Here is a 27,965-nt window from a genome sequence, read left to right on the forward strand (position 1 = left end):
AGTTAGTGACCTACACTGCTAGGCCAATGGCCGCGATCAATATTTCAGTAGTCTTGCACGTCGGGGGCAAGAGTATACTGAGCTGTTTAACCGCCTCTAGGCAGAAAGTCTTTTTTAATTTGAGCATCTGTTTTTTTGAAAGTAAATCTTCGGGCTCGAAGCTGTTGCGACTAGGGTCCTTCCATGCCCAGTCTTCCGGGACCATCCGCTGTGCGTAGTACAACGTCATGAACGAGATTGCCAGGAGGAGCAGGATAAGCGAAACCAACCAGTAGTCGATTGTAATCGTCTGCAGGACGCCGCTGATAACCGAAAGTATGGCTGGCCGTTGTTCCGACTGAAGCGAAACATCCATCTGCTGGTGGTCCACGTCGCATTCCAAGGGCACAAACGGTTGCTCCGGCTCCTCCGGATTCGCATCAGTGAGATACAAACTTAAAGATGAGTTAATAATGTTTACTTCATTCTCTGCGAAAAGAAAAACACACACCACAGGTGAACTTTCGGAAACAAAAAATGTTTGTTACTCGTAATCTAGTATTTGAAGTATCGTACGAATTCGCGCTTTATTTACTGACTTTATTGTTGTCAACCAACGGTGTCCTTCTCGGTCCAACCGCAAGTATCATTGGGTGCCCATAAAAGGAAACACTCTGTTTTATAAGATGCTAAGTATAGCGCAGTAATTTGGCACAAGAAATCATTCGCCATCCGGTATAGATAGCGTCGTATGATCGATAACAAAATACGTTGTCCTAGCTGTTTGACGAGGCAACCCTTGCACTATTCTACCGGTCTCTGTCGCGTGCACTGAAACGTTCTATCGTTTATTGTAAATTGCAGCTACTTCTCAACCTCGACCTAGCGTTACTTTTGGCACACTACTCATCACTTGCGTTCCCAGTCGTTGCAGTCGAAAGGAAGTGTTCGAAAGGATCGCTGCTTTCCGCGCCTGTTTTTCCTACCTTCAGCTGTATCGTCTCGCTTAGCGTTTACATCCTCAGTTATGAACTTTATCGATATGAATTCGTTGATGTCGCTCCGATGAAGTAATGGTTTTTTGGCATTTGTTTAATTTCCTACAACAATCTTATTCGATGGTACGATCTGGCGAATGTGTATGTTTGCGATGGTGCTTCCATTCGTTCTTACGTTCTCGCTTGGTGAGCTTGGTTGGGGCAACGTGGCATACTCCTTTGACATGCTCATAGAGCGAACTATAATCTACAGATGCGACTCGAGCGGCTTCCGCTTTCGCGCCCGTTTGACCGCTGTCCGAACCGGATAAGCCGATACCGCGCAGGTGGTGAAGAAGTAGGATGGATGGCGGAATGGCGAATGGGTAATGGGTAATAGCGAAGAGGTATAATTTAATAGTAAAATAGGTATTTAAATAAATGCCGACACATTATCGTCGGATCAATGCGTTTAAAACTTAAACTATTAAATAACATACAAGAAACAAGGCACAAACAGCAACCAGAGGTGTCAAGGGGTTAATACCATATGGGGCATAAATGGAAGGAAAACAATTTTCAGCATACAGCGATATTCGCAGTTGGTGTTGGACAGTGAGAAGCTTTGATAATGGAGGTAAAAATAAACACATTAAAGATAAAATGGCAACGTGAGACGGTAGCGGAATGAAGATAGCAAAACTGAAGAATGTTAAAAAAGAGTAAAGCATGTTAGGAATAAGCATTTGGGAACCTACCATGTTCAGGCAGTAATTGTAAGTACCTAAACTTTTGTCAGTGTTTTGTTTGAAAAAGAAATCACGCCCTTTTTCGCGAATCGAGGAAACAAGACTGGAAAAAAAACTGCTCACTCATCTAGCGTTTCCGACAAACATTGATACCCTATTTCTACGCTGCTTGCATTCCTGCCTTGCCCTTATTCTAATTCGTTATAACGATCTATATTGTTCTACTACATGTATACTGTGTATGTATACGAATACCAGCTCACTATATTCACCAGCTCCTTCCACCGCACTACGTTACGAAGCGTAATAAGAGAATGTTCATGGTAAAAATTAAAATGTCAACATTGAACAAAATGTTCTTTCGAGGTTAAATATGTGTGCTTATCGACGACGTCGATATCACTGCCGTCGCTGCGTCCTGGTATCACTATGGATGGTGCAAAAAGCACAGTCCGGGTCTCCACCACAATCTAGAGCGTCTCTGTCGTGAGTTCAACGGAAGCCGCCTCAGACGGTGGTTGGCTCAATTGTCCCGCATTCCATTTGCTTAGATCAGCCAGCACCGGTATGCCGAGGGCAGAATGCATCGTCTCAAACGAAAACGAAGCGACAGCGCCACGATCAATCGGACGATGCTGCTCACCGATGCCATCGACTTGGTCAACGCTGCGTGATGCCGCCGTTGCTGCCGAACCGTCGTTGCGATCTATGGCCATGGTCGCAATGGCATCACTCGATTTCGTTGCCTTGACAACCTGACGGCGACTTTTTACCACACCCTCGCCCTGGTTTGCTCCGTCCATCTCGTCCTCGATGAGCTTGCGAGTCGCTTCCTCCAAGGAATTGGCTCCCGCAGCAGGAATTGACTCTGACGGTGCTGTCCGGGTCGCTGCTCCCGCTAGCGACGGATTAGTGCTGGAGACTGTGGAGGAGAGAACTGCTTTGGCCGGCTGGGACACCGCTGGTGGTGCCGGAGCTTTTCGGCGCAGTGGAATAGGTGTCGTCGTGTTGCCATTATCTGTATGACTGAGTTTGTGCTCGTTGGCGTTGCTGTTGGGGCTGCCGCTACTGCTGCTGACATCTACATTAGATGAGTAGTGGTAGAAATCGATTTGTTCTTTTTTGGCTGTTTTTCGATTCATGCATGAAAGGCCAGTGGGATGTTCGATGATGGGTATGTGCAATTGGCGTTTTCCTCTATTAAACGCCAAAATCAGAAATGAAAATACCGTGCCGATTATGCGTGTAGCACGCTGATTAGTACCAAAACATTATGAAATTAGTCAATCGACACGAACATACAGTTAATCACAACTCAGGACGATGCACGAACGTTAGGCTGTAGCTGCCCAATCCTACCGGCAGGGCAATAGGGTTAGGAAAATTGTGTTTCCACACAGGACACAAACAAACGAATGACACAAAACGAATGCTACGCTGTGTACCGGTAGCATTTAGAAAGAACTTAAAAAACGGATAAAACAACTGTTTTCCCGCGTCTCATGGAAAAATAGCAGATGCACAAACGGGCAGTAGATGAAACATTACAAAAATTCCCGGACAACAAAATGAAACAAATCGAATCAGAGTCCAAGGACCGTTTCCCAGGAGAAACATATTTGGTGGTTTGTTTGGAAAGAAAGCCGTGGGAAGGTGAACAAATACGTATTTGAATATTATTACCTGCGTTCGATGCATACTCGGTAGATAGTGGTTTGTTGAACGGATTTTGGCGCCGCGGTGGTGCCTTCGGAGGTACGTGCTGGGGTGTACTTTCGGGCGTTTTTTCCTTGCACTGCCCTTCGATTTCATACAGCTGGCGCTGCAGCTCGGCTACCATCATCTTCATGTAATCGTAGCCCGCGCACGTAAGCGCCTTCATCCACTGCTCCATGTTTGATTGCGATTCCGTGCTCAGAAAGTACGTACGATTGTGTGGGCCGTGAAATATTATCTGAAAACAGTACTGCTCGCTGTCTTCCGCTAGTTCTGTATCAAAGAAAAGCAATTGTTAAACATGGAACATTTTTCCCAAATGCCAATCAGCAGTGAAGGCGACCAGCGTACTTACCTACGGTGCAGCCTTCAAGGATGATCATACCGAGCGGTTCCTTATCGCCACGCTTCTCGAAGTAAAAAAGTAGATTCCCTTTCAGCACAAACCAGCGCCGCTGCCAACTTCTGTTCAGTTCACCACGTTTGTTAAGCCATCCCTCGAGGTCCACGGGAGGCGTAGTGGCGAACATGCACAGGTTTTTCTCGTTCAATTTCATCGCGGCGGCAGGGTGCTATTCAGGATGTCGGAAAACCCTATGGAAACCGAAGTGCCAGTGATGTCGTAGCCCTTGGTTTGGTTCGGGTGACTCACTATATTCAAGGCAGCACCAAATTAAAACAAACTCCTTTGAATATGATCGAGAATCGGAATGACAACTTCGAGCAAGTGTGTTGATTAGTGATGTGTATACTGACGAAGAATGAACGAGTGAGTCGAACCCAAAGTAGGGGTTCGAATTCCAAACAGAGATTTACATAATAGGCAGTTAAAAGGTTCAGTTCGTTTCACTCGATATGTATGCAAATTGAAAGCTACATTCGATCGAAGTCCGTGCTGAGGCAGACTAAAAAATTCAAACTATCATGATCAAATCTCTAAACTGAGCTATTATTCTCATCACTAGTGTAGACGTTCCCAATGCAAATGACGTCACTTTTGTTGTTTGCCTTTTTCGACTGGTTGAGTAAACTATTTTAAGTGATATGGTAATTAGAACGTAATTTATGATACTCATTCAATAAAGTTATCCGTCAATTTTTAAATTTTTTCTTCAAACTATAATATGAGCAACTTTGGTTACTAAAGTCGAGCTTTTTAAATTTAAAGGTTGTGATCTTAGGTTTTGTGTTTCCAGTATAGGAAAAATTATTGAATTGAGAGTTTTATACGCAATTCGTAGGGCCGGTGTCGTAAATATGTACTTTTCATTTTTACTGTTTTCCAAACAAATCAGCTGCTTCATTTGTGTAATGACATTGCAAGCGATAACACCCTTCAGGAACGGACCGTGGTACCGCTTGGAGGTAAACAAAGCAGAATACCAGTACCAGCTGTCAGTATTTTCACAAATTTTGCGCTTCTATAGATCAGTCAAGTTCTAATACGAATGTGTAATGTGCCGTGAACACGGAAGCAAAGAGAAATTAAGTTTATTAGAGGATTTCGAGCACTAGGTCTTTTCCCTTCGTTGAAGCATTAAGATGATGAGTTCGTCGTTGAACTATCGTTGAAAATCACAACTGAAACTCCATTCGTTTCGTGCCCATCGGTTGGGCGCTGCCTATTTGCCTAGTGGCTTCTGTTCGATACCGAAATCGAACGATTTGCGCTCGAAAGAGCTTGCTACCGTTTGCAAAGTGTTTGCAAAACAAAATCTGTAATATACTAACGATAAGGACTGATCCAGAACCCGAAATGGAAAATGCCAAACCGGTTCTCCACATACTTGTGGTAGGATTTCATCACAAAAAAGGATGCCAGGTAAGCCATTTTCTATCGCAAGCTTTTCATATGGTGTAAGCAATATCTGTAGTACAGTTGATCGTATCTGGTTGGACGTTTTTCAGGTGGAGTTCTCCTATCCTCCACTGGTGGCCGGCACCGAGGGTAAGAGCGAATGCCCATCGGGATGGAAGTACTTGCCCACGCTTGCCCTCCCCGATGGTTCGCACAACTTCAACAGTGATTTCGTTAGCTTCAATCTGCCCAGCCTGACCGATCCCCAGCAATCCGTGTACGGCATATCTTGCTACCGACAGATTGCGCTGGAGGATGTGAAGATACGGACGGCCGATTTGACACGCAGCACGGTACAGAAGTCCGTCTGTACCTTGTTGTCGCTACCTATCTATGGCTACATTGAGGTCAAACTATCGCTCATAGCGCAAGCATTCTTCGAACAGGGCGACTTCTCCACCACCGACATACTAGTTAAGGCGTACGATCAGCTGAATGCTGTCCTGACATCCCCGGAACGGCAATCAATGCTCCCACCGCAACTCTATTTCATAGGAATTCCACTGCGTGAATTGCTGCTCAAGTGAGTCATTCGCACAAATTTCGTGATTGAGTTGTGATTCATTTCATCGTTTATCGTTCTTTCCAAATGAATCCCATATTTCATCTCCCTTCTCTCAGTCACACTCAAATTGTATCTGCTGCTAAAATTTACCCTTGTTTTGCGTATGTTTTCATGGTTCCCGGCTGTGCTTTCGTGTTTATCTCTCTGCAATCACCCTTCTAGATGGCGACACAAAATCCTAATCTTATTTAAGCTGCTGCTACTGCAGAAACGGGTGGTTTGTTTCGGATCGCCAGTGCACCCTACGGGGGCACTGATCCTTGGCATTGCATCACTGCAACCCGAGCTGATTAGCAAAGGATTCCAACAAGTGGCATGCGTCAAGTAAGTCCGTTTTTACAAAGCATGTTTGAAAACTATTTTACTACGCTTATTTGCTTTTCAGAACGTCTCGACCGATGTCCCCAATGCCGACGTTCGATACTCCGAACGAGGAGGAACCAGTGCACGTGGGAGTCGCTCATGTCTCTCAGGCTGTAGCCGTGCCCAAAATCAACCTCGTTCATAACTCGGGTAGTACTTACAGAGCAAAGCCGGGTGAATCTGATAGGACAAAAGAGTGCACAGTTGAAGATAGGGAAGAATTGGACAGTCCAGCATTCGGCGGGCGGAGCATTGCTAGCGCCCACGAAGCAAATGCCGACGGAACACCGAGCAGCACCTCTAGCTCATCGGTATCGTCAGCTACACCGTCGGAATCGGTAGAACCCGATGGTCTGCTGGATGAGGGCATTAATCTAGCGGGCACGCGAGCAGGCAGAGCAATAATGCGGGAAACGAGCGTCGATACAATAGCATCGAATTTTTCTAGTCTTTGCGCAATCGAACCCACCGAGTGGGGTGCTCCGTTGCGCATTTTTCACGAGGGCAACCTATGTCTTCCGTACATTTCGCTACCGTATATGGATCTATTGTCCGACCCGGCCGTGAAGGGCTATATTGTGGGAGCATCGAATGTGCTTTTCCAGCACAAGCGCCAACTCGCAGACGTTATGATCGACGTCGACGCGGCGATTATAGACGTGTTAGACTTGGAAACAAAGCGCGAGATTCAACTCAGTACCGAGGATCTACGCTTCGCCGACTTTATCGTGCGTCACGTACAAATGCCGAAGGAAGGCGCAGAGGGTAGTGAGGCATGGATAAGAGATCAGCTGTACGGGTACACGGTGGCACTACTGAAGACTTCGCTAACTCCGAGTAAGGGATCATGATCACTCCAGTGGTTGGAAAACATTATCGCTAATTCAGCATTTTTTTTTTCAATAGATGGAAGCAAGGAGATAGATCATTTCAACGCACAATTTATTGCCGCTTTCAAGGCAACGCGATGTTATCAGGACTGGTATGAGCGCACTGGTGGCGGAGCAGTCCCGGCATTCGATGGATTGGCGGGTGGACATCCATTCGCCGGCACTCTATCTGTTGCCGATATGCGACTACGACTGGCACAGTAAGTATCATCTGTTCGTTGTTTCAAATTTAAATTAACACGTACTTAAAATATGTCGTGAATGTTAAGAACAATCTAATAGAACATCTTTAAAATGTTAATTCCAGAACAATGCAAAACAGCGAAAGTGGACGCAAGCTGAACCAGGTGGTCGAGAACACGAGCCGTGCCGTAGGCGATGCACTCACCACTGCCAAGGGTGCCTTCTCGAGCTGGTGGACATCAATCTCGTCGGCACCACAGGCGGCCGCAAACTCGTCGCAAACCGCTGATAATTTGCTGGTCACCGGCTCACTTGGGGCAGAAGATGTGCATTTTGACGATGACAGCGATGACAGTGATGAAATGGCCTTGGCCGAGCAGAAGGAGGTTTCCACTAGAAACTACCGTACACGGGATTCGCCATCGAAGAGAGTGATACCGACAGCAGAAATCGTATCGCAATCCTCTAGTAACAGTGTGATAGAAATTGGCAAGGAAGCGGAACTACTCGATCGGCGTAGCACTGCGGTAGTTGCTTCCGCGAACGCCGCTACCAATGCCGGCATTCCGTAGCACCACAATTGAACTCACAATCAGAAAACTCACCTGACATGAAACTCTTGTTTTTCTCTCGGTACGATTAGCGCTCGCAAAGCTTACAAACACATTGCGTGAATCTACTGCAAGCAACCTGTTTGAGATCTCACGGCCAGGAAGATTAACTGGTAGCATTTAATTTCGTTACCATGAAACTATACACATGACTTCCGCAACTGCATTCCTTAATTTTTGTTGTTCCTTAGGCGGTTGGAGTGAATATGATTTCTTTGCCGTGTTACCTTTTTTCCTATTTACTCTATGAATGTTATGCTTGGACCGAAATAAACCCCTAACCAAAAATATAAACTAAATAAATCGTACATGTGATCACCTATTTAAAAACGTATTGTTGTTGGTTTGAGATACGGATCCGGTAAATTACCTTTTGTAACGAACGATTGGAAGAAGGAACCCGTTCAAACTAGAATTCATCCATACGGCAAGCAACTAATCTGTACATTTTGTACTACAAATATCTACAAATTTAGAAGAGGAAAGAGTTCCATATTTATTATACAATTTAGTGTTCTTTACTTGTATTGAGATAAAATATGATATTTGCAGATAATCCACATCGTAGTGTAAGTTTAGCGACGCTTAATTTAATGGCTAGCTTCAACCTAAGCTGCAAGGAAACATCTTGATGCAAGAGGGCCGTTACGCGAAACGTTGTTGGACGTTGGATTTCAACCACTGCTAAATGTTATTCTGGCCTGCTGGAACGAATACAGATGGTGGGTTTTCTTGCTGATAGAACTGTTGATTGTTCATTTGATCTGTTGAATCTTGCGTGCTGTTTGTCTCTAGCAGCTCACCTTCTAGAATATCCTTAAAACTAGAAAAAAGGAATGAATTGTTAGTGTAAAGTTCGTATTAATCTCCACATGCCTTTGCTTACCCATTGACAGATTCGCCATTGATGAAACTGATAATGTTCATGGTTGACCCATCAATCGTGGTACCATTGGATGAGTGAGATTGCGGGTCGAGAAAGCTCATGTAGTCATCCTCTTGCGAGTCGCCTAGCTTTTGCATATTCTGCACCGATAGCTGGTTTTCCTGCAGCAGTCTATCATATTCTTGGTAGATGTCCTTGAATTCTCGCACCTCGGTGCGATTTTTCCTCATCAGTCGCTTGTAGTAGTTGTGCAAATCGCACACACTGGTTCGCCCAACCGAGTGGTACATTCGTTCTACCATCAGCACATCGGCCACCGCACCAACCTCTTTGCTCTCCTCCATTATCACCGACCGCATGGCCTCGACCTGCAGGCGCAGGAACTGGTCTAACCCGTCCACGATCATGATAAGGGCAGATTCGTTTATTTCCGAGAAACCTTCCATGCACAGAAGACCGCAGGCTGCCTTGCGCAGAGCTTGCAGTACGGCCGGTTTCGATAGTTTGACGAAGTTTTTTGGATCGCCACGGGTAAACGCACTGCTGGCTGGATTCACGAACCACAGCGGGCGTGTGATTTTTTCTGCGCGTGTCAAATCCACCACATTGCTCGAGGGGAAATGGACCGTTGGCATAAGCTGGCACGGATTCAAAATGTAATTGCAACCAGACTTGGTCGAGTATGTATCGATAAGCGTCTGGATCATCTCAGTTTGCTTCATCACTTCGACGGTCTGCGTCACTAGCGGGTTTTTGAGTGGCACTCTGTGAAGCGTAACAAACTAAGTAAGGGTCAAGCTATTCACGAAAAACATTACATTGACGGGAGTTAATACGAACCGTTTCTCTCTGGTTATAATGTACGGTAGCTTTATCTGCTGGAATTTTTCCATTTTGCTGATCGGAAGAACTATTTGACTCGCTTCCGTTTCTTTCCACGAGTTTGAGGAGTCCTCAAAGGACCCCCAGTGCGTTCTTTTCATGCTTTATCCCTTCAATAAATGCGGAACATAAGAGGAAACACCTTATCTGGTGATGTAGATCTCTAAGGGATTAAGGACCGGCAACTAAGGCCATACGTCCCATGTAAGTCTCTTCGGAAAAAACGCCTGGTCCGACTAGGAGATGTAGGTCAACATAAAAAAAAGATTTGAAAATAAGAATGAAGATATTTAAACAAATCTTGTATGCTTACCAGCTAGAGGGAACATAGGGCCGGTTGTTTACGATGTAGCAGATTCAAAACAACTTTGATGACACGCAAGCATTGACAGATAGCAACGCTGCTGACCTACCACACTTCCAGTAGCGCTGGCATAAGCGGAATAAAGTGGTCTACATAAGCAGTTCTCTGCACCACCTAGCTTTCATGAAAGCTCTGGAGAGCCATGGGATTTAAAAACGAGAAGCAAAGATTTGTAGCTTCGAAACGATGCTTAAGAAAAATGCTTCGACTCTTTCAGTTTTTTGCTTGAAAATGTCAATAAAACTCTAACTAAAACCAGTTTACAAAAGCAAAACAAAATAAAAGTATAATATATTTTATTTGATTCACTTGATATTTTACTTGCTGCAGCTTCAAATCTATCCTGAAGCTTACTTTACACGAAGCGCAAAAGTTAAAAAGCAACGGAGAAGTAATGTGTTCACTGTGTCCCATCAACAAACATTATATATAATTACAAACAACTATGTTTCGTACGCTCGAGCTCAATAGTAAGTGCGCACATTTTGATAATTGATTTACTGTTACAAATTTTACTGCCGAAAAACATATTTGCTCCGACTTTGTTAGTTGACTTACCGACTGGCAGCATTTTACCTTTTGCTTTGCCTTAGTTATGTTTTTGTAGGGGTCTCTAAGCGACAAAAAAATTTCATGAAGGTCAGCTGCTATTTTTTTAAATGCTAAAATTCTGCCTAACCTTGCCTTCGTGATTAGCAGGTCGATTGAAAACAAAGCAACTAACTGCACAGCTGTTCGGTTTTGAATGAAAATTCGACTCCGTAGCTCGTTTGAAATGCTTCGCGAATTCTTTGGCAGACGGCGGATCATATTCGAAAGTTGCTTTTTGCAATGTCTTAGAATAACTAAATGAGGTGCAATCGCTACTACCATCTACCAAATCTTGTTCTTTTGGGCAAATAAACCAAAACCATTAGCAAAGAAAGTTTTTCTTTGGTTTCGCCTTTAACTGCATGAAATAAAGCAAAATAGAAAATAATCACGATCCTGCCAATATGTATTCACAAAACTAGATTGATAAGAGCAGCGTTTAAGAAAAATTACAGGCACATGAAAAGAATTGCCGAAGTTTATAGATCAATTGAATCAGCTTCGTCTATGAGACGAAGATAGAACGTGCGTTGAACATCAGCCAATGAGTAACGATATTTTTGGAATGAATCCGAGGGATTCCTATTGCGAATGCTATCTGTTCCATAGATTCAATCCTAAGATCCAATTAAATTATTAGTTTAGTTAAGGGACTACATAATTTTCTTACTATATAATTTTTACTCTACTGACAAAATGAGCAACTAGGCTCAGATATTGCCACTTACAAATTTCAATGTTTATAGATTGTCGGAAGCATGCAGGATTCACGGTACGGTCGGACTTTATGGATCGGAATTGACTCATGGTTCTGAATTAGAGTTCTCTTCATTCGCTTTGAAGTACTTCGTCGTGTGCAATAGTGTTTAGGAAGTACTGGGTGAATTCAGTGTGCTGGGGGCAGTGTGTGGTGGTCGAATAAGCAATAGTAAAGACGCAACAATCCTCGGCACTGCTTGCACAGGAAAACTAATGTTGCTTTTCGTATAATTATAATCATTTTCATTCAACATTGACCCCATCACCTTGTGGTAGTTTTGCTACGAAAGCTTCGCGTTTGTGTTTGTTTGTTCTGTTTGTGTGACGGGTAGCCTTGTGTGCCGTGTTCGGTAGCAGCCTTACAGTATACATTGTGTGTATGTATGAGCTACATAAAAGATAAAATATCTAAGAAAATATCTATGTGAACCACAACCCAGTCATCTACGCAAAAAGAAGTTCGATAGCTATCTGTTAGATTCGTCTGGCCCAGTGATGTTATTTTCGCTAACGTAATAAGTGTCAAATGGTGAAGAATGTTCGTCACACGGGCGACTCATGCTTACGGACCTATGAGTTATGCTCGCAATGATCTTTTCGTGCTTTAAAAGCCTTCCGAAGCAATCAGAAGTCCGTGTATGGCATTGCTGAGTGCGCGCGTGTGTGAGTGTGTGCAGGTATTTGTGTATTGTGTGTGTGCAGTTGCTTTCGCATCTGTCACTTCTATCCTACACATCCAACCAACACTTTCGTCGTTTTCCCCTGAGTGTGTACTTCCGGCCAGCTGATGATGATGGTTTGCAATAGAACCTCTCGGATTTCCATCCGGAATAGAAAACTCAGCTGAAGAAAGCCATTTTTCACCGAGGCAGCTGAATAATGCTACATCGAAGACAGTTAAGGGCTCCTTGCCCCACCGGAAAGCCACCGTCCACTTACCGTGGCTAGTTACTCTTCCGGCCAAAGCTAGAAGGGGTGAACCTTCTTTGAATGTTCGGGGTTCGATATAGCATAGGGTTCCAGGGCAGCAACGCGCGTACGCCGGCTCAAGCACGACCCTTGAGCGGCCGCGCCAGCTTGGGTCCTCATCTCAACCAAGGCCGGTCCTGGACAGTCTGCAAAAAACAAAATTAATAACATTGGATAATCGAGTATGATGCAGTCGTGCGGTTATGAGCGCGCTTAGCTCATCCTTTTCGTGGGTTCGAATCCCACCCGAGCCTGCAATCCTGCAGGTCCTCGCGAGGCGAGGCACGCAAACGGAAAAAAGTCTATTCAACCCTCAATATCTGCAAACACAACTGAAGACAATCATTACACCAAGGAATAACAACGAAACAAAAATAAAGAATAGAATCTTTAAAATGCCATGTCCATCTAGCCATTAGAGGAAAACAAGTTTAAAGGTTTAAGTTTATTTTAAGAAATCCTGAGTGAAACAAAATTGCAGGATGTTTAATTGTTGTTCATGAACTCTTAATTCCTCACTGAAAACATTTGCGATTTAGCTATTTCAAATTTAATCTTTTAAATCCCTACCGTGGGCTTATTATTTTCGTCTTGGCTTTTGCGTTTGCTGTGCACTTGTGCGCTATAGAACTTTTGTCTTGCTAAACAGCTGCACTCATTGGCGTCCCAGATAACAGTTACAGTCGTTTAACTTTTTTTTCGTATTTAATTTACATCTCCAGACGCTCATCACATCTGATAATAACAAGTTTATCTCACAAAAAAAAAACATCAGCATTTGAGAGAGATGGAAATAAAGTAGAAGGAAATAAAATGCATCTGGTTCACTTGAAAATAATATACAGCAGTATAGTTGCTGCTCGAAATTATTAATTGGTAATGCAAGCTCTCACATTCATTTGCAATAAAATTTGAATGCCCAATTAAGTCGGTATACCGAACAGAGCATTAGTACCCAATTTTTGTTTGTTGTTTGGATGGCTGTTAATCGGCTGAAAGGGGGAAAACTAACGTGCAGGACAAGGACTCAATTTGTTTGTCTATTGTGTCTATATTGCAGCGTACGTTGGCTTTCTACTGGCAGCGTACGTCGGGTCGCCCCGTTTGTAAATGGTTGTGTTTCACTATAACGCGATCCCAACCAACCCACATGATCATGACCGCGCCACAGCAGATGATGATTTCCTTCTCACTCTCTTATCGTGCGCTGAAGTGTGCGGTTGTGGTTTTTCGTTTGCATTCGCGGTTGAAGGTGATTGAGTGGAAATTGTTACTCGAAGGCGCTGCGTGTCCGCCTTAGTCCCCACCGTTTCTGTGCCTGTTATGTTGCTCCACGCTGCTATCAAAAATTTCACCCATAAACGATCCCCCCGCGGATCAATCAATCTGGAGCGCAGACAAGAGGGGGATTTGAAATAAGCGTTTCTCTGCCGGACTGATGAGTTTTCGTTCCTTCCTCTCCAAACAGAAATAGTGGCCGGGCATTCAAAAGCAACCAAACTCTGTGTTTACGCATAAGTGTCGGGTTTTAGCAACTAGTGAACGCGACAACGACCATTTCAAAATGCCTCTTTTTGGCAAATCACAGAAAAGCCCACAGGAGCTAGTAAAGGCGCTGAAGGAGGCGGTCAACTCGCTGGAGCGGGGTGATAAAAAAGCCGAGAAGGCCCAAGAAGATGTCAGCAAAAATCTGGTAAGTTGGGGGTCGCCCCCCATCATTATATAGGGTTGAAAGTTTGTTAGTGAAATTTAGCACGGTTTCAGCGCAAAGGCCATCAAATGCACTACGGTTTCTTCACACGTCGTTAACGTGTGATATTCAACATTGTGCGGCTTCGGGAATTGGAAATAGTAGGATGGGAGGGTGACGAATGATATCAACATTATTTGTAATGACGTGAATTCAATTTGCAGTGTGCGAATGGAATGTGACCATTACTTGCAAACGACGCGGAGTGTGCTCCTCCTCGTGATTCCGATTCCGAGGAAAGACGTAGTTTTTAGCAGCATTCCCTTTGTTGCCGGCTGGAACAAGACGGATAATTGTTGAACATCTCCATTAGTGTTGTGAAAATCTGCTCTTTTTGAAGAGCGGAGTGGACATATTTCGCTCACCAAGAGGAGCGGAGCGAGCTGGCTAGCTCCGAAAAGTGTTGCACGACATTATTGCTCCTTTCCGCTCCTTTCCGCTCCTTTCGCTCCTTTCGCTCCTTTTTACTCCTTTCGCTCCTTTTCGCTCCTTTCGCTCCTTCCGCTCCTTTGCGCTCTGTTATGACCTGGTTGTAGAGCGCTGGCGGAATGTGTGAAAACCGATAACAGTTAAAACGGGTACCAGTGGGGTCGATACCGTGTCTACACCATGAACATGTTGTAAAAACGTCATTCGAACTAGGTGAGCAATGTCAAAATCTATGAAAAGCAATAACTGTATAACGATTAACCACGATGGCAGCAGTGCTACCGTACTTCATGACAATACAAAAGAATTAAACAAAGCATTCAAGTGCATAGCATTGAACCGACACCGGTGAGATTAGTCGTCAGTATGTCGAAAAAAACGTAAGTTTCGTCCCCCCAAACGCGAAAAGTAATGAAAAATAACGATACAGCACTGACGGCCATACAAAAGAATAGAACAATACAGTCGATTACGGTGTGCAAACCCGGCACCGGACAGCACGGACAAAGCAAATTGTCGAAATGAGGATGAGGGTATGAGGGAGCGCAATGAAACGAGCGCATTGAGCGAAAGGCATGAAAGGAGCAAAAGTAGCGAAAGGAGCGAAAAGGAGCGAAAAGGAGCGAAAGGAGCGAAAGGAGCGCAAAGGAGCGAAAGGAGCGAAAGGAGCGCAAAGGAGCGAGAATGTCGTGCAACATTTTTTGGAGCTAGCTTCGCTCACAAATGAGGAGCGATTTTTTCGCTCCTTTCGAGGAGCGGAGCGTGGTTGCCAGCTCTTTCGCTCCTTTCTCAACACTAATCTCCATGTGTCTTAAAATTTACATTTTTTTCCAGAACTCTTGAGTGCATGCACGATAAGAAATGCATTTTTAAATTTACTAGTTTCTCTTTACGTTTTTAACTCGAGAAGGGATTTCCTCCAGCTTGTTATATGTTGCTGTTGATCACAGCTCGTCTTACGCGCCCACATACAAGTGTACACCGGCTCGCTAAAACCCTGATCTTGAAACAGTTTTCAGCTTCTTGTTGGCACACCACCACCACCACCACCCTGGTGTTTATTTAGTTTTCTCACCATCTATCTTTTCCCAGCGGATGGAAAATCGGTCGCATTTTACGATTTGGCCCACCGCCCGACGATCGTGCTGCAGGTGTGACGAAAATTACATTTTCTTTTGCTCGCTCGTTTTCCGTTTTCATTTTCCATACTGTTTTCTCTTCCTTCGCTGTTGGGCGGTATGTTTTTCCTTTTTTTTTAGCTCATTTTCTTCGAACGCTTTCCGACCGATCCGGTTCCGGACTAGATACTCCTTCCCGGGGCCAGTCAGCCGACCACGGCAAACCGACGACCGGTCGATGGCGCTTGTGGCATGGTGGTTGTGGGTGCAACCCCCCTGGGGTGGGGTTTTTTTGTGTATGTTCGCGATTTCGGCAACGATTTCACCTTTTTTTCCGCCCAATACCTCGCCCTTTCTCGGGCGGGTAAGATTGAGCGCAAATGCTTTCCGTTGCAGCGCGAGGGTTAATTGTTCCTGCAGCTGCAGCACACTCGTAGCGTTGTTATCTTAGTTTTATTGGAATAACCCAAATATGTTGATTTCTTTAAGAGTTCGCAGATCTATTTATTTATTTATTTGCTTATTTATTTATTTATTTGTTTGGGTACGACGGGCGTTGCCGTACTGTTGGTGGTCGGATGCACTTCTTCTTGTTTGTGGCGTAACGACCGTCTTTGGTCATGCCTGTTCGTTAAGGGCTTACTAAACTTGTACCCTTTATGTACGTAGATAGTCACTCCGTCTCAGTTGAGATTTGAACCCGAGCTTTCAGATACACTAACTGACTCTTTGTTTCTCATGGCATTTCCGGTTGTACACCTATGGTTGATCGTCAACTAATTTCGAGTCCCGGTCAGAATTGCACGCTCTTCAAACGGCTTCCGCTTATGTTCCATCAACTCGCTATATAGCTTCGTATCTCAACCGATTTTGTTGGTTATATTGGCCATAGGAAGATAAATCCTTTCGCTGATAAAACTCTAGTTCGATGATGTGAGGTCCATGCGGGTGCAATGAACTCGCGCTTCCGTTATTTCCGTTTCCCGCATTCTTAGGATATATATTTCATTCATATAAGACATTTTGCATATGTCCCTTGCCTTTACTTGCTATACTTGATGCAAGTAGCATGTGCCGCACGGCACGACTAAAAGAAGATAAAAAGAGAAATGCAAAGTAGATGCACCATGCACCATAGATATATGACCGCAGCAGTGATTATTATAGACACGGTTTTGCGTGTTCGCCCTGATGAAAAACTATTCACAATACGGTCGACAATCTCAACCGGCAAAAGATTTGTTTATGCCCTCTTCTCACTTGTGCCCCGCGAGGCCTTCACTCTGTATTCTTGTTTCTTGCTTGTTACTTTAGCAACTTGCTAAGATTTTGTAGTTGCTGACTTTGCTCATTCCATATATTCTCATGGAGAACAGTCTTAGATTTGTTGTGTTGTACTTGTTTACTTTTTGGCCGGGGAGGAGTCGGAGTTTGTGTACGCCGTTTCAGGTTTCTTTTTTCCACTCCTCCAATTGATTTTCTCCGGTGGAGATGTAACTGTTTACAGTTTTTGATGCATTGAACTATGTTGTTTTTTGTATTTTTTAACAGGTACTGATTAAAAATATGCTGTACGGTACATCTGACGCAGAACCACAGACCGAAATCGTCGTTTCACAGCTGGCTCACGAGCTCTACAGTACTAATCTTCTGCTGCTTTTGATCCAGGTGAGGATTCAGGATCCTCCTGCAAGGAAGGCGACCACATGGTATGCCATAATAATGGATACTTATTTTTTCTTATCCTCCAAACAACAGAATCTGAATCGTATCGACTTCGAGGGCAAGAAGGATGTGGCCCAGATCTTCAACAACGTCCTCAGACGACAGATTGGAACCCGGTCGCCGACGGTCGAATACATCTGCACAAAACCCGAGATCCTGTTCACGTTGATGGCTGGGTAAGCGCATAAGCCGTCGGATTCGGATGTTAGTATCATTGCTGCTGACCGTTTCCGTTTCTTGCAGCTACGAACACCAGGAGATTGCCCTAAACTGTGGCACGATGCTGCGAGAGTGCGCCCGGTACGAGGCGCTAGCGAAAATTATGCTCCACTCGGACGAGTTCTTCAACTTCTTCCGCTACGTCGAGGTGTCGACGTTCGACATCGCATCGGATGCATTTTCGACCTTCAAGGAGCTGCTCACCCGTCACAAGATCCTGTGCGCCGAGTTCCTTGAGCAGAACTACGACAAGGTGTTCAACCATTACGAGCAGCTCCTCAACTCGGAGAATTACGTGACGAGACGACAGAGCCTTAAGCTGCTGGGTGAACTGCTACTCGATCGGCACAATTTCACCGTATGTTTTACTCTACGATCCTTCTTTCCGCTTTCCACAGATTGTACCGCATTGTATATTTGTATATATCTGTTCAGCTTGTATGTTCGCCGGAATCATGCACTCAACATGCACTGGATAATACATGAAACGTTAACATCATAATAAGCAAACAAAAAAGGCAACATGATGAACAATCGACTAACATTTACGCGGCTTAAGGTGTCAAACTCTAACAGAGGTTGTTGCGTCCCAAGTAGGTGTGTGTAAGTCTACCAGAACGTAGCTGCCTGGTTGCAGAAACGATCAACGTGGTTTTAGGGCTTTTTCAAACACAAGGAGCGTAGATTTTGTCTCCAGGCAGACCGGAGACGAATACATAGTCTGCGATCCGGCGCTTCTGCGCTTGCGTGTTGTGCCCGGTCAGAGGCATTTCAGTATGGAAGCTGTATGTAGGCACCGTCAAGCTCATCCTTAGTCGCCCGAAAAGCGAAGCGCGTCATTTACTTTTGTACTCCGTTCGTTCTGCCTCCGAAAACGGTTGCAGACGGCAACGAGATAATATTAAATCCAACAATACAAACGTTACTCACCGGCATCAAATAGTCTTTAAACACAAGGTTTAACACAACTTGTTCCAAACTCCCGACATGGTTTGTTGAATGAATATAAACAGAGAGAAGGTATTTTCGTTGACTTATAAACTGGTAAAAAGTGGACTGAGTTACTTTTTACATGTTTGCAATACAGAATGGTACAAACAGTTTGGAATTATTTGCAACATGCTTACTGAAGAGGAAAATTGGTGAAGCTGATACACAAATGATTAAAACAGGTTTGGATTATTTGTAACAAGGCACAACACGGTCTGGATTAACTCTAAAACTGCTAGTAGAACACGGATGCAGTATATCACTGCGATGAAATAAAATTTAACACTTCTGCTGAAAATGACAGTTATTCCAATAGTTCCATGCTTAACCCCCCTAGTTCGATCTCTGCAATGTTGCATCGAAATATGCATAGAAATTTTGCAATAACTGGCACTTTCGGTAGAAGTCTCAACGACAAGAACTATCAGCTTTCTCGACACGGCTTTCTGCGAAAACCTCATACAAAAAGTAAAGTACACAGGAGGAAACACGAAAAAATTGCTACCCGCGACTAGATTTCGTCGTCTAGCACCTAAACCCGCTTGGCGGTTTCGAGCAATCGTTGTAAAAACGTCCTAAAGTGAAACAAACATCGAGGTTTTTATGGGAAGTAGGACAAAGTAGGACGACGGCTCGAAGACGTCCTGCATTTGTTTCATCTTTCAAAAAAAAGTAGAACGTTTTTTCCGCCCGTAGGACGTTTTTAGCAGGAACATGTTTTTTTTTATGACAGAGGAACTAGGAGAAAGTGGTTTGAATTATTCGTTACATGGTTTGGATGTCATGGAAAATGTGGAAAATAACATGTAAAAAGAGTTTCAATCTCCTTTTTGCATAGGTGCGTTAACGTACGCAATGGGAAACACTCTGATATACCGGATGAAATTGTGTTGAATTACTTGTTACATGGCTTGTCTGATATAGAAAATGGTAAAAGTTGGTGGATTGCTCATAACATGCTTTATTTGAAGGGCGGGCTGGTTTAAAATGATTTGAATTAATATTCAAATGGTTTGTCTAACATAAACAGTGGAAGAAATTGGGTTGTATGTGCGAAACATTTGGTGTGACATGGTTTGTTTGGCGGAAAATCTGGGCTAAAGTAGTTAGAATTACTCGTTATATGTTTTGTCTGACTTACAAGTGAATTAAGATCAGGTTGGATTATGTGGTAGATGGTATGTTTGACTCGAAAATTGGTAAACAACTGTTCAAATATCTTTTTACGTGGTTTAGCAGGCAATACAAACTGGTAACAGGTGGTTCGAAGTACTTTTAACATTGTTTATTTGACATAGAAACTGGATAATTGTGAATAGAGCGTGTCCTCGCAGAACACATAGCGCTTACGACACTACCTTAAGCTTATCCTGGCAACAGCCCCTGATTTGGAGGAGATAATTGTTTCACGAGAAATCTGCGTGAAGCGAACGTTCCGGTCATATTTATGGAAAACTATGGCCACACAGATCCAGACGCGTATTTCAAACACGGACGGTTCCTAGCTATCTCCGCTCTAAATGTGGTGCCGATTGCCAGGATGGCATTGTAAACTACGCGTCAGCCCGGAAGCAAACCGTCAGCGTTTTTTGACATGGTCGAATGTAAAAAATTGAATGTTTTGACAGAACACCGATTTTCTTAAACCCGACCGGTCCGAGAAACCGCTGTACTGTGAATATGGGCATTCCTGTGTTGTACACCTACAAAACCTTTCATGGTTGCTAAAAAACTTGAATGATAGAGGTGGTGGCACGTCTAACTTATCGGTAGTGCAATACGGTCAGGCGAAAATTACACGTGCATCATTTCTGGCAACATGCTGAGCGAGACCTACCAAACGGATTTGAGTTCACAAGTAATGTTTCAATGTGCAACTCATCTCCACTATCCTGCCTATCCCTATAGGTCATGACGAAATACATCTCCAACCCGGATAACCTAAAGCTGATGATGAATATGCTGAAAGAGAAATCACGCAACATACAGTTTGAGGCGTTCCACGTCTTTAAGGTGCGCATGCCGCTAGCCGGAACGCGAGGATCCAGCTGAGAAACAAACATCTTTTCATGTGCCTTCTTTCCAGGTGTTCGTGGCAAACCCGAATAAACCGAAGCCCATCCTCGACATACTGCTACGCAATCAGGAAAAGCTGGTTGACTTCCTGACGCGGTTCCACACCGATCGTTCCGAGGACGAACAATTCAACGACGAGAAGGCCTACCTGATCAAGCAGATCAAGGAGCTGAAACCGGCACCGGATCAATAGTGGAGCGATCCTCCGCTCCGTCGTAGTCCGTCGGTACACCGTTATCGTCATTCTGTAGTCGTAGTGCACCCCGCAGCATAAGAGCGCCATCGCAACAGTTTGAGCGTGCGCCGAAAAATGATGGCCTTCGTTAGTACATTACACTGTAGTGCGGGATATAAGCGATAGTTCGTTCTGATTGCATGTTCGGTTTCGGGTTCTTATATTACCCAGCGTGTGCCCCCTCCCTAGTAGCTTCCCCCGGCGCTGATGGAAACGTTTTAAATTCGCAGGGCTTTTTGTTTTACCGCATATTGGCGCTGCCGGAAGCGTCAAGGGCGAGAAACCAAGACAGGTGTTCTCGTTCCACCCCATCGGCATCTACAGTCCGACCAGCAAAGTGATTATTTGTTTTGTATTTTGTGTCTAAAACCATAACCGGCATCACGTCGGATCTTGGCCCATATGAACCGTCACAGAACGTAGCTAATTTTTTAAATTATATATTTCTGTTTGTTAATAGTTTATGCGGCCGGGCCGTACAGCAATGTACCTAAATTTATAAAGTATATTTTGTAAATATTGTAAGTTCTGGCCCCGAAAGTTTACGTGCGATCGAGTAGATCGTGCCAACGCAATCCCGGCCGGTTCGATAGCCAGCCACGGATGGTTCGCGGTATATCGTATTCGAAGCAAATGCCCCCGAACCGGTTCGTCGTCGTTAGGGCGTTGTGAAATGGTAAAGTCGAGTGCTTCGTGGCAAGCGCTTTGTGTATAGAAAAAAAGATGCAGTGCCGCGTCAAATCATGAAAACTTCTACGGTATCTGCACATCTGCAACAAATAAATACAGTTTTTTTTAAGAGTCAGTTTTGCTGCACGTCGTACGTCGTACGAAGTTGTACCATCTGTTATGTAGCAGTGTTATGTGTAGGGAACTCTTACCGTCACGATCCGTCTCTGAGACGTAGAACATGCCCCAAGTATGACGAAAAAGTCTTTGCAGTTTCCAACATGCATCGAATCATATGACATCATTGGAAACTTGGAAATGAAATCACGCTACCTTGGTATGGACATAATGGTTAAAATAAATAAGCTGGTGATGAACAGAAAAGTTTACTTACATACAAGTCAATTAGATGAATGCTAGCAAGAAACAGCGTCTCAGAGCAGAAGAGCGAGCCAGAAACGAAAGGACGAGACGTAGCAAATGGGGCATTTTTTTAATTGTCCTTTGATTTGAATAAAATTAGCTGATCCCAAATGGTCGCAACATTCACAAGACATAAAATCTGACGGACCAGTAGACACGCTTCACGAGAACCGATCGACTTATAGCAATAGTGGTGGAGAGGTCAAATAATGTAACCAAGTTTTCGAGAGTTCGATATTAAAGTGAGCAAGCAAAACTTTTATTCGAAATAGTTAGATTATATTTTTTTGTTTCACGCGAGTCCGGATGTTTCTTTAAACATGAACCCCTCGAGCCGTCCCGGTTTGGGGTGGTTTAATATTTTCTGTTCCTGACTATCTCGAAAACGGATGAACCAATTTATCAAACAAAAACACACATTGTTCACTGGCAATGCCCACTTCAATATGCCCCGAAATAAGTGGAGAGAAAAATTGCAGAGAAACCTGAATGTAAATTCAGACTAATAGGCTTTCCGGACACACACGAACTGCTAAGCATGCAGCTCGTCGCAACAAAGCCACTACTGTAATATCAGAGACAGTTCAGACACTCCGGATCGTTATCGAACATCAATAGGAAGAAAGTGTGCTAAAGATTATGTTTCTCTATGTACACTGTCTTACTTTCAGCTGTACTTATGATGCTGCTCACACGCTTGGGACTTATGTCACGGAATTGCCACAAACTTAATGTTTTAGTATTCCAACTAGCCTTCCAAGTGTGTATCAAATCAACCGAATCCGTTATGAAAGTAAATAGTAGCAAATCAAACCCACAGCACTATCGAAGATGAACATTAGCAAGCATTAAATTATGCTACAAGCGTACAGTGTAACGATCATATATGAGTTCAATACACCTCCACTGCTACTGCTGCTACCACTACTAGAGTAATGATGCAACCTATTAATATAGTAAAAACTATTATTAATATTATTATATATTATATTGAAAATAATACCACTATTATCATTAGTGCGAGGTTACGTCGGCTTCAGCGCAGCAAGATCCGGAGTTGGGCATAGGGTGGAACTTAACGATCAGACCTGTCGGCGCACACGGCGATTGTAGGGCTCGCTGGTGAAGATCATCGGGGCCAGTGTGTAAAGAACAATATATAATAAAATCGAACGAATGTTTCTGAAGGCCAAGAAAAAAACGGTTAAAGTTAAATCAAATGCCGGCAGTATGGTCCAGAAAACCGGGAAGCTAAAGACGTCAGCATCAGTAATATTAAACGCAAGAGAAAATAGATTAAACATATATTGCCTGGCAACAAAACAAAACAAAAATCAGCGCATAACGAACAACCTTCGAACAGCGATCTACAGTGCTAAACAAGCATAATAAAACGGGATACATATAATAAAGTAATCAGAACCTGCAGCGAGCAGCAGTCGCAAGCAATGTCAGTCACAGAAAGCGATTTTAAACATATTAAACTGTTCGTTAAAAGAATACGGTGGATAGTAAAAACAATGGAAATACAAATTTACCATTAGGAAATTATATATAAACATGCTGAAGCCTGTACCACAGCCGATAGGAAACAGACGCACGTTCTTCACTTGTGTTTGAACCCGAATAGTGTTAAGAGCATGGTAAATGCTATGGGAAGGTAGCGAAAAGTTCAGTTTTATTTTTGTGTACGCGAGCAGAAATAAGCATAAAAGAAACACGCTCCAGGAAAAAAAGGGCCGGGCAAGGATAAATCCTGACCTGAAAAACACATAAAAACAATATCACAAATATTCGATACAGATGTATATATGCATATGCACGGCAGCATATGTATGCATATATTATGAGTTTAAATAAACACAATAAATATATTTATTCTTTATGGTTTACGAGTACGTAGCGAGGAAATCACGCTCCATTGTTCGGCATTTTATTCATAGAAAGAAGAAACCCTTCTTTAGAACTTTTATGTTATGGTTTGTATTTTGTCACTCATTAAAAATAGCCTTTTAATTGATAACTGAACAAAACGGTTAAAAAATCGTTGAACATAGTTATGCACAATATTCAGCTCATTTTGGACTACTCATTTCTGTTTTTCACGTGCTTGAACGACAATCGATTCGATTTTTATGAAGTTGGTTGCAGATTCTAAACTAGGAAAATTTGTAGCAAAACAAAGGCTATATCTGTGCACTGGGTAATATTCTCTAGAACATAGAAACGAGGTTGCTAACAGAAAGAAGTCTTCTGGCTCATACTTACATTACATCACATCAAGCAGCTTTCGGAGGCTGGCTGTGTGGTAGGGCAAAGAAATCTAGCTCACGACCCGCGATGGCGCTTATTTCCTGCTGTAGCAGCTGATGCAGTGTCATACCGTCGTGACGATATAACCAGTAGCCCTCGTTGATGGTCCGTTTGTTCGGCACAAAGTCGTACCGCTTCGGTCCACTCGTCGGCGAACTGAGCCAGATCTGGCGGTTGGGCGATTGTCGATTTATTACGTACGTTCCGTGCGGTGGGCCAAACTTCACGGTAAGCACGCCATCCTACAAAAAAAAAATATAGCAAACGGTATCGTTAAAGATCGTCGAAAGATGCTTTCTAGTATGCGCGGTGATTACTCCGTATGTGACGTCTGCATGTTTTAGAGCCGCTGTTTCCTCTATCACCTCCTCGAAGTAATCGCACAAGGATTCGAGCGTGTCCGAGCAGACGGTTTCATAAGTGACCGAATCGATCAGGGATGTGGCGATGAAATCGTTAGGATTCATCCCGGAGCTGGACCATCGTCGAACGCTGCAGAATGGTGCTGCTGGTGGCAATAGTCGAGGCGGTTCCGACGCTGTTTTCATTTGCCCTTCGCATACTGAAGATGGTATCCTGAACCAGCAACGGGCCATCCGATTTATAGTAGAAAACCTTCGTTGCATGATGTACATGTTTCCACTGCTATCAAAATCAATTGGATAAATCACGTTAGATTTCTGAGCAAAACCCCTTACTACTGACGCAATCGAAAGGACACGTTGACCACTTGTTCGAGGAGACACAACACTATGCTGGTGTGTATAATTGATTCAAACGGTTATCTTTCGTCTATTCGATATAGAAAGGAAGTAGTAAACATTTTAGTAAAGACAATCGACATGTCCCGCGATTTAGCGTCTTCAAATTACCCGGTGTTTGATGCTTATGTTGTTTTTCGTAGAACAGCCGTTTCTGACGTTTCGCAGAATAACAAAACCACTAGAGCCCCGGGGGGTGCGAGTGCCCTATCGAAAATCAGATGACAATAAACAAAAACATTAGCTTACCTCAACATTGGCGATGCCTGCTATACCCGTCGATCAAATTCATGAAGTTCAAAATTGGAAAAAAGTATAAAGTATTTCTTTTTAATTTATATTAAATTTCATTGATTCGAGTAACATTAACACGTAGCCATAATATCGTGAAACCTTAGCCTAGTTTACATTTACAAGTGATAAGCAAATTCACAGATATACATCCTCCTACCATAAATGTTTTCGCCACATTTTAAACGCGCACTGAACTGTCCACTGTTGGATTACAAATTCATAAGAAGTATTCGTCTAAGATGAATATTCTGATCTTCGGACGTGCACTCTTTCCAGCAGCGTGTGATATCGTGGGACAGTGGTTTTAAAAGAAAAAAAAAACAATATAGAAATAAACCTTCGCAACACGTGGCGATGATTCGAAATATCGCCAATGCTTCAATACTCCGCGGACAGGAAAGAGGAAGCTTTTATCATCCATCACAGGTTAGCTACGTCGGTTGGTCGCAGAAGAACGGAAACGTTTCTTCGAGTTGCGTACGCGTACTGCACGTGGACACCTCCGGTAGCACGGACACGAACAGACTGTTCAAGTACACCTGCAGTCGCTGACGTCGCTGCTCCACGAAGTCTGCATTCTGCATCGGTAAAGAAATGGCATAAAGTAAGTAAATCTCCCCAAAGTGTAAGGAAGGTATTTAGAGAGTGAACGCACCATGTTACCAAGCTTCTTTTTCGGCGGAAAGTCGAGCGTTTTGACCGTCGGATATTCTTTCTGCAGGCGTCGGTGCAGCCGGTAGAATTCGTTGTAGCGTCGATATACGCACCAGCTCTCATTACCGGATGTTGACCCACTGACACCGGAGGGCGTGATGCGAATTTCGTAGACGTGATAAGGGCGCCTGGTGCGACTACTGCCTGGTGTACGCTGAATCGCTTTCGGAATGCTGAACGTGAAGAATGCGATCGAGAGCCGATTGGATCGTGTCAGCATTCGCAGTCGATGATTTTCCCTGTGAAGAAATAAATGTGTGTGTATGGATTTAGTCAAAGAGGCAGAACTTATACGTTACTGTACAATCCTAGACTTACAGACTCAGTTCGGCCACGCGGGACTCTAGCAAATGGCAGCGTTCTTCGAGTTCGTGATACTTATGTTTCAGCTTGTCGTATCGGTCCAGATCGTGGCGATTCGATGCTGCTAGCGTTACCAGGTCGTTCAGCCGATCGTCTCGGTCGTCTCGCGTTTGCCGATTGCATTGCTCACCCACCGATTCACCACTCTCCGACGTCCCGGTGGAGGTGGTCGCCGTTGTCGTTGTCGTAATCGAATAACTACAGACGTAGCCCGATAGCATGCTGTCTTCGGCCGTTTCGGGCGATTGCGCCCCCGATCCGGAAGCAATCGCATCTTCCTTATTCGCAACTGCTCGGTAGCGAAGTGTAATTTGTTCCTCATCCTCTCCGTAGTTGCTCTCCTGGCGCCCACGGCCGGATTCTCGGGTCAGATGAAGGCTTTTTAATGCCTCCTCGACTGAGCAAGCTTCCCCACGCGTGTCCTCCCGCTCGACTGGGCTGTGCGTGTGCTCTCGGATGATATCGATGCTGTCGCTCCGGTTCACATACGCTGGATTCGGTTGCGGCTGGCTTGTCGTATCGACAGCCGATGGGGAAACCCCGGTGCGGCGTGTGGGTTGTTGCGGTATATCTTCGAGTATTTCACGCTTGACTGCATTGATCTTGCGTACCGGCCCAACTGGCCGACGGGTCGCGATGATCGGTTCCGGTTTGTCCTCCACGGGGCGGCCCGCCGAAGCCACGTTCAGCTCCGGCAAATCGATGGCAATGGCGAAAAGAATCGTGCTCAACCCGGCTGCCATGTTCGGCAGCAAACTTTGTACCTCCGCATCGCGTAGAACTGCCCACGGTTCGTAACATTCGGTGAGAAGCTGTTCATCACCTAGCCATATCAGCACGTACCGCTCGAGCGCCCGCTCGTTCAGTATGGCACGCAACAGCGCCCGACCCCGGCCACGTCGGTTTTTTACATGCCGCAGGCTGCTAAAGCGTTCCTTTTCGTGGTTCGTTAGATGACGAAAGGCAAAGTCCCAAAAAAACGACCCATCGCCGGAACCGTTGCCTATTCCTACTGCAGCTCCTCCCGCTCCTACTCCTCCACCAACCAATTCGACGACGTTTTGCAGCATCGAGCCTGTCGAGCGCAAACCATGCGAAAGCAGGCGCTCCCAGACATCGCACAGTGCGAGAATACGTTGGTCATGCTCGGTGGCCAGCTCCGTCTTACTGCCGTACTGCCGCTGACAGTCCTGGATCGTGGCCAACAGCTCGGTGGTCAGCGCCTTGCGTTCCTGCTCACGGCGCTGCTCGTACCCGGTCGCGCCGAGATTCACACCAATCATGGACTCGAGCGCGGAAGAGCTGAGCGAGAAATTGCTCATGCCAACCATCTTCCGCCGGGCAGCCACAGACGAATATTACAGGCAACAGTAGAGTACTATCACCACACTGGGAAAGGTCCCGTTCCGCTTAGGTTCCATTCAGTGACGCCACTGCTTGATCTAGTGTATCTAGTGCACTACGCCTCGGTTATGCGGCTGTTATCGTCATGTGCAATTCTCGTTTAAATTAGGTAGGCGTGCTGTTGTATGTGTCGAGCCACA

The 27,965-nt window shown here is 44.4% G+C and overlaps 6 protein-coding genes across 6 annotated transcripts; 2 read left to right on the forward strand and 4 right to left on the reverse strand.

Moving 5' to 3' along the window:
- Positions 1-2,002: 2,002 nt before the first annotated feature.
- Positions 2,003-4,008, reverse strand: LOC131291033 (probable serine/threonine-protein kinase DDB_G0272282). Its single transcript, XM_058320224.1, has 4 exons — positions 3,777-4,008; positions 3,389-3,694; positions 3,039-3,060; positions 2,003-2,902 (listed from the first exon to the last, which is right to left on the reverse strand). The coding sequence occupies exons 1-4, from the start codon at positions 3,976-3,978 to the stop codon at positions 2,176-2,178; spliced, it is 1,257 nt and encodes a 418-aa protein (XP_058176207.1). The 5' UTR covers positions 3,979-4,008; the 3' UTR covers positions 2,003-2,175.
- Positions 4,009-4,879: 871 nt separating this feature from the next.
- On the forward strand, positions 4,880-8,205 carry LOC131290593 (late secretory pathway protein AVL9 homolog). The gene is made up of 6 exons (XM_058319751.1): positions 4,880-5,243; positions 5,330-5,802; positions 6,007-6,168; positions 6,230-7,044; positions 7,114-7,297; positions 7,405-8,205. The coding sequence occupies exons 1-6, from the start codon at positions 5,178-5,180 to the stop codon at positions 7,850-7,852; spliced, it is 2,148 nt and encodes a 715-aa protein (XP_058175734.1). The 5' UTR covers positions 4,880-5,177; the 3' UTR covers positions 7,853-8,205.
- A 188-nt stretch (positions 8,206-8,393) lies between these two features.
- LOC131290857 (uncharacterized) lies at positions 8,394-9,857 on the reverse strand. The gene is made up of 3 exons (XM_058320042.1): positions 9,618-9,857; positions 8,778-9,542; positions 8,394-8,714 (listed from the first exon to the last, which is right to left on the reverse strand). Exons 1-3 carry the CDS (start codon positions 9,758-9,760, stop codon positions 8,576-8,578), a joined length of 1,047 nt encoding a protein of 348 aa, XP_058176025.1. The 5' UTR covers positions 9,761-9,857; the 3' UTR covers positions 8,394-8,575.
- A 3,959-nt stretch (positions 9,858-13,816) lies between these two features.
- LOC131290525 (protein Mo25) lies at positions 13,817-21,655 on the forward strand. Its single transcript, XM_058319677.1, has 6 exons — positions 13,817-14,035; positions 17,191-17,307; positions 17,398-17,540; positions 17,608-17,941; positions 20,482-20,586; positions 20,660-21,655. Exons 1-6 carry the CDS (start codon positions 13,907-13,909, stop codon positions 20,840-20,842), a joined length of 1,011 nt encoding a protein of 336 aa, XP_058175660.1. The 5' UTR covers positions 13,817-13,906; the 3' UTR covers positions 20,843-21,655.
- Positions 21,656-23,968: 2,313 nt separating this feature from the next.
- On the reverse strand, positions 23,969-24,924 carry LOC131291034 (frataxin homolog, mitochondrial-like). The gene is made up of 2 exons (XM_058320225.1): positions 24,607-24,924; positions 23,969-24,531 (listed from the first exon to the last, which is right to left on the reverse strand). The coding sequence occupies exons 1-2, from the start codon at positions 24,922-24,924 to the stop codon at positions 24,256-24,258; spliced, it is 594 nt and encodes a 197-aa protein (XP_058176208.1). The 3' UTR covers positions 23,969-24,255.
- A 762-nt stretch (positions 24,925-25,686) lies between these two features.
- Positions 25,687-27,965, reverse strand: LOC131290809 (sorting nexin-29). Its single transcript, XM_058319986.1, has 3 exons — positions 26,377-27,965; positions 26,000-26,297; positions 25,687-25,922 (listed from the first exon to the last, which is right to left on the reverse strand). Exons 1-3 carry the CDS (start codon positions 27,750-27,752, stop codon positions 25,776-25,778), a joined length of 1,821 nt encoding a protein of 606 aa, XP_058175969.1. The 5' UTR covers positions 27,753-27,965; the 3' UTR covers positions 25,687-25,775.

This window comes from Anopheles ziemanni, chromosome X (genome assembly GCF_943734765.1).
Source record: "Anopheles ziemanni chromosome X, idAnoZiCoDA_A2_x.2, whole genome shotgun sequence".
NCBI classification, from domain to species: domain Eukaryota; kingdom Metazoa; phylum Arthropoda; class Insecta; order Diptera; family Culicidae; genus Anopheles; species Anopheles ziemanni.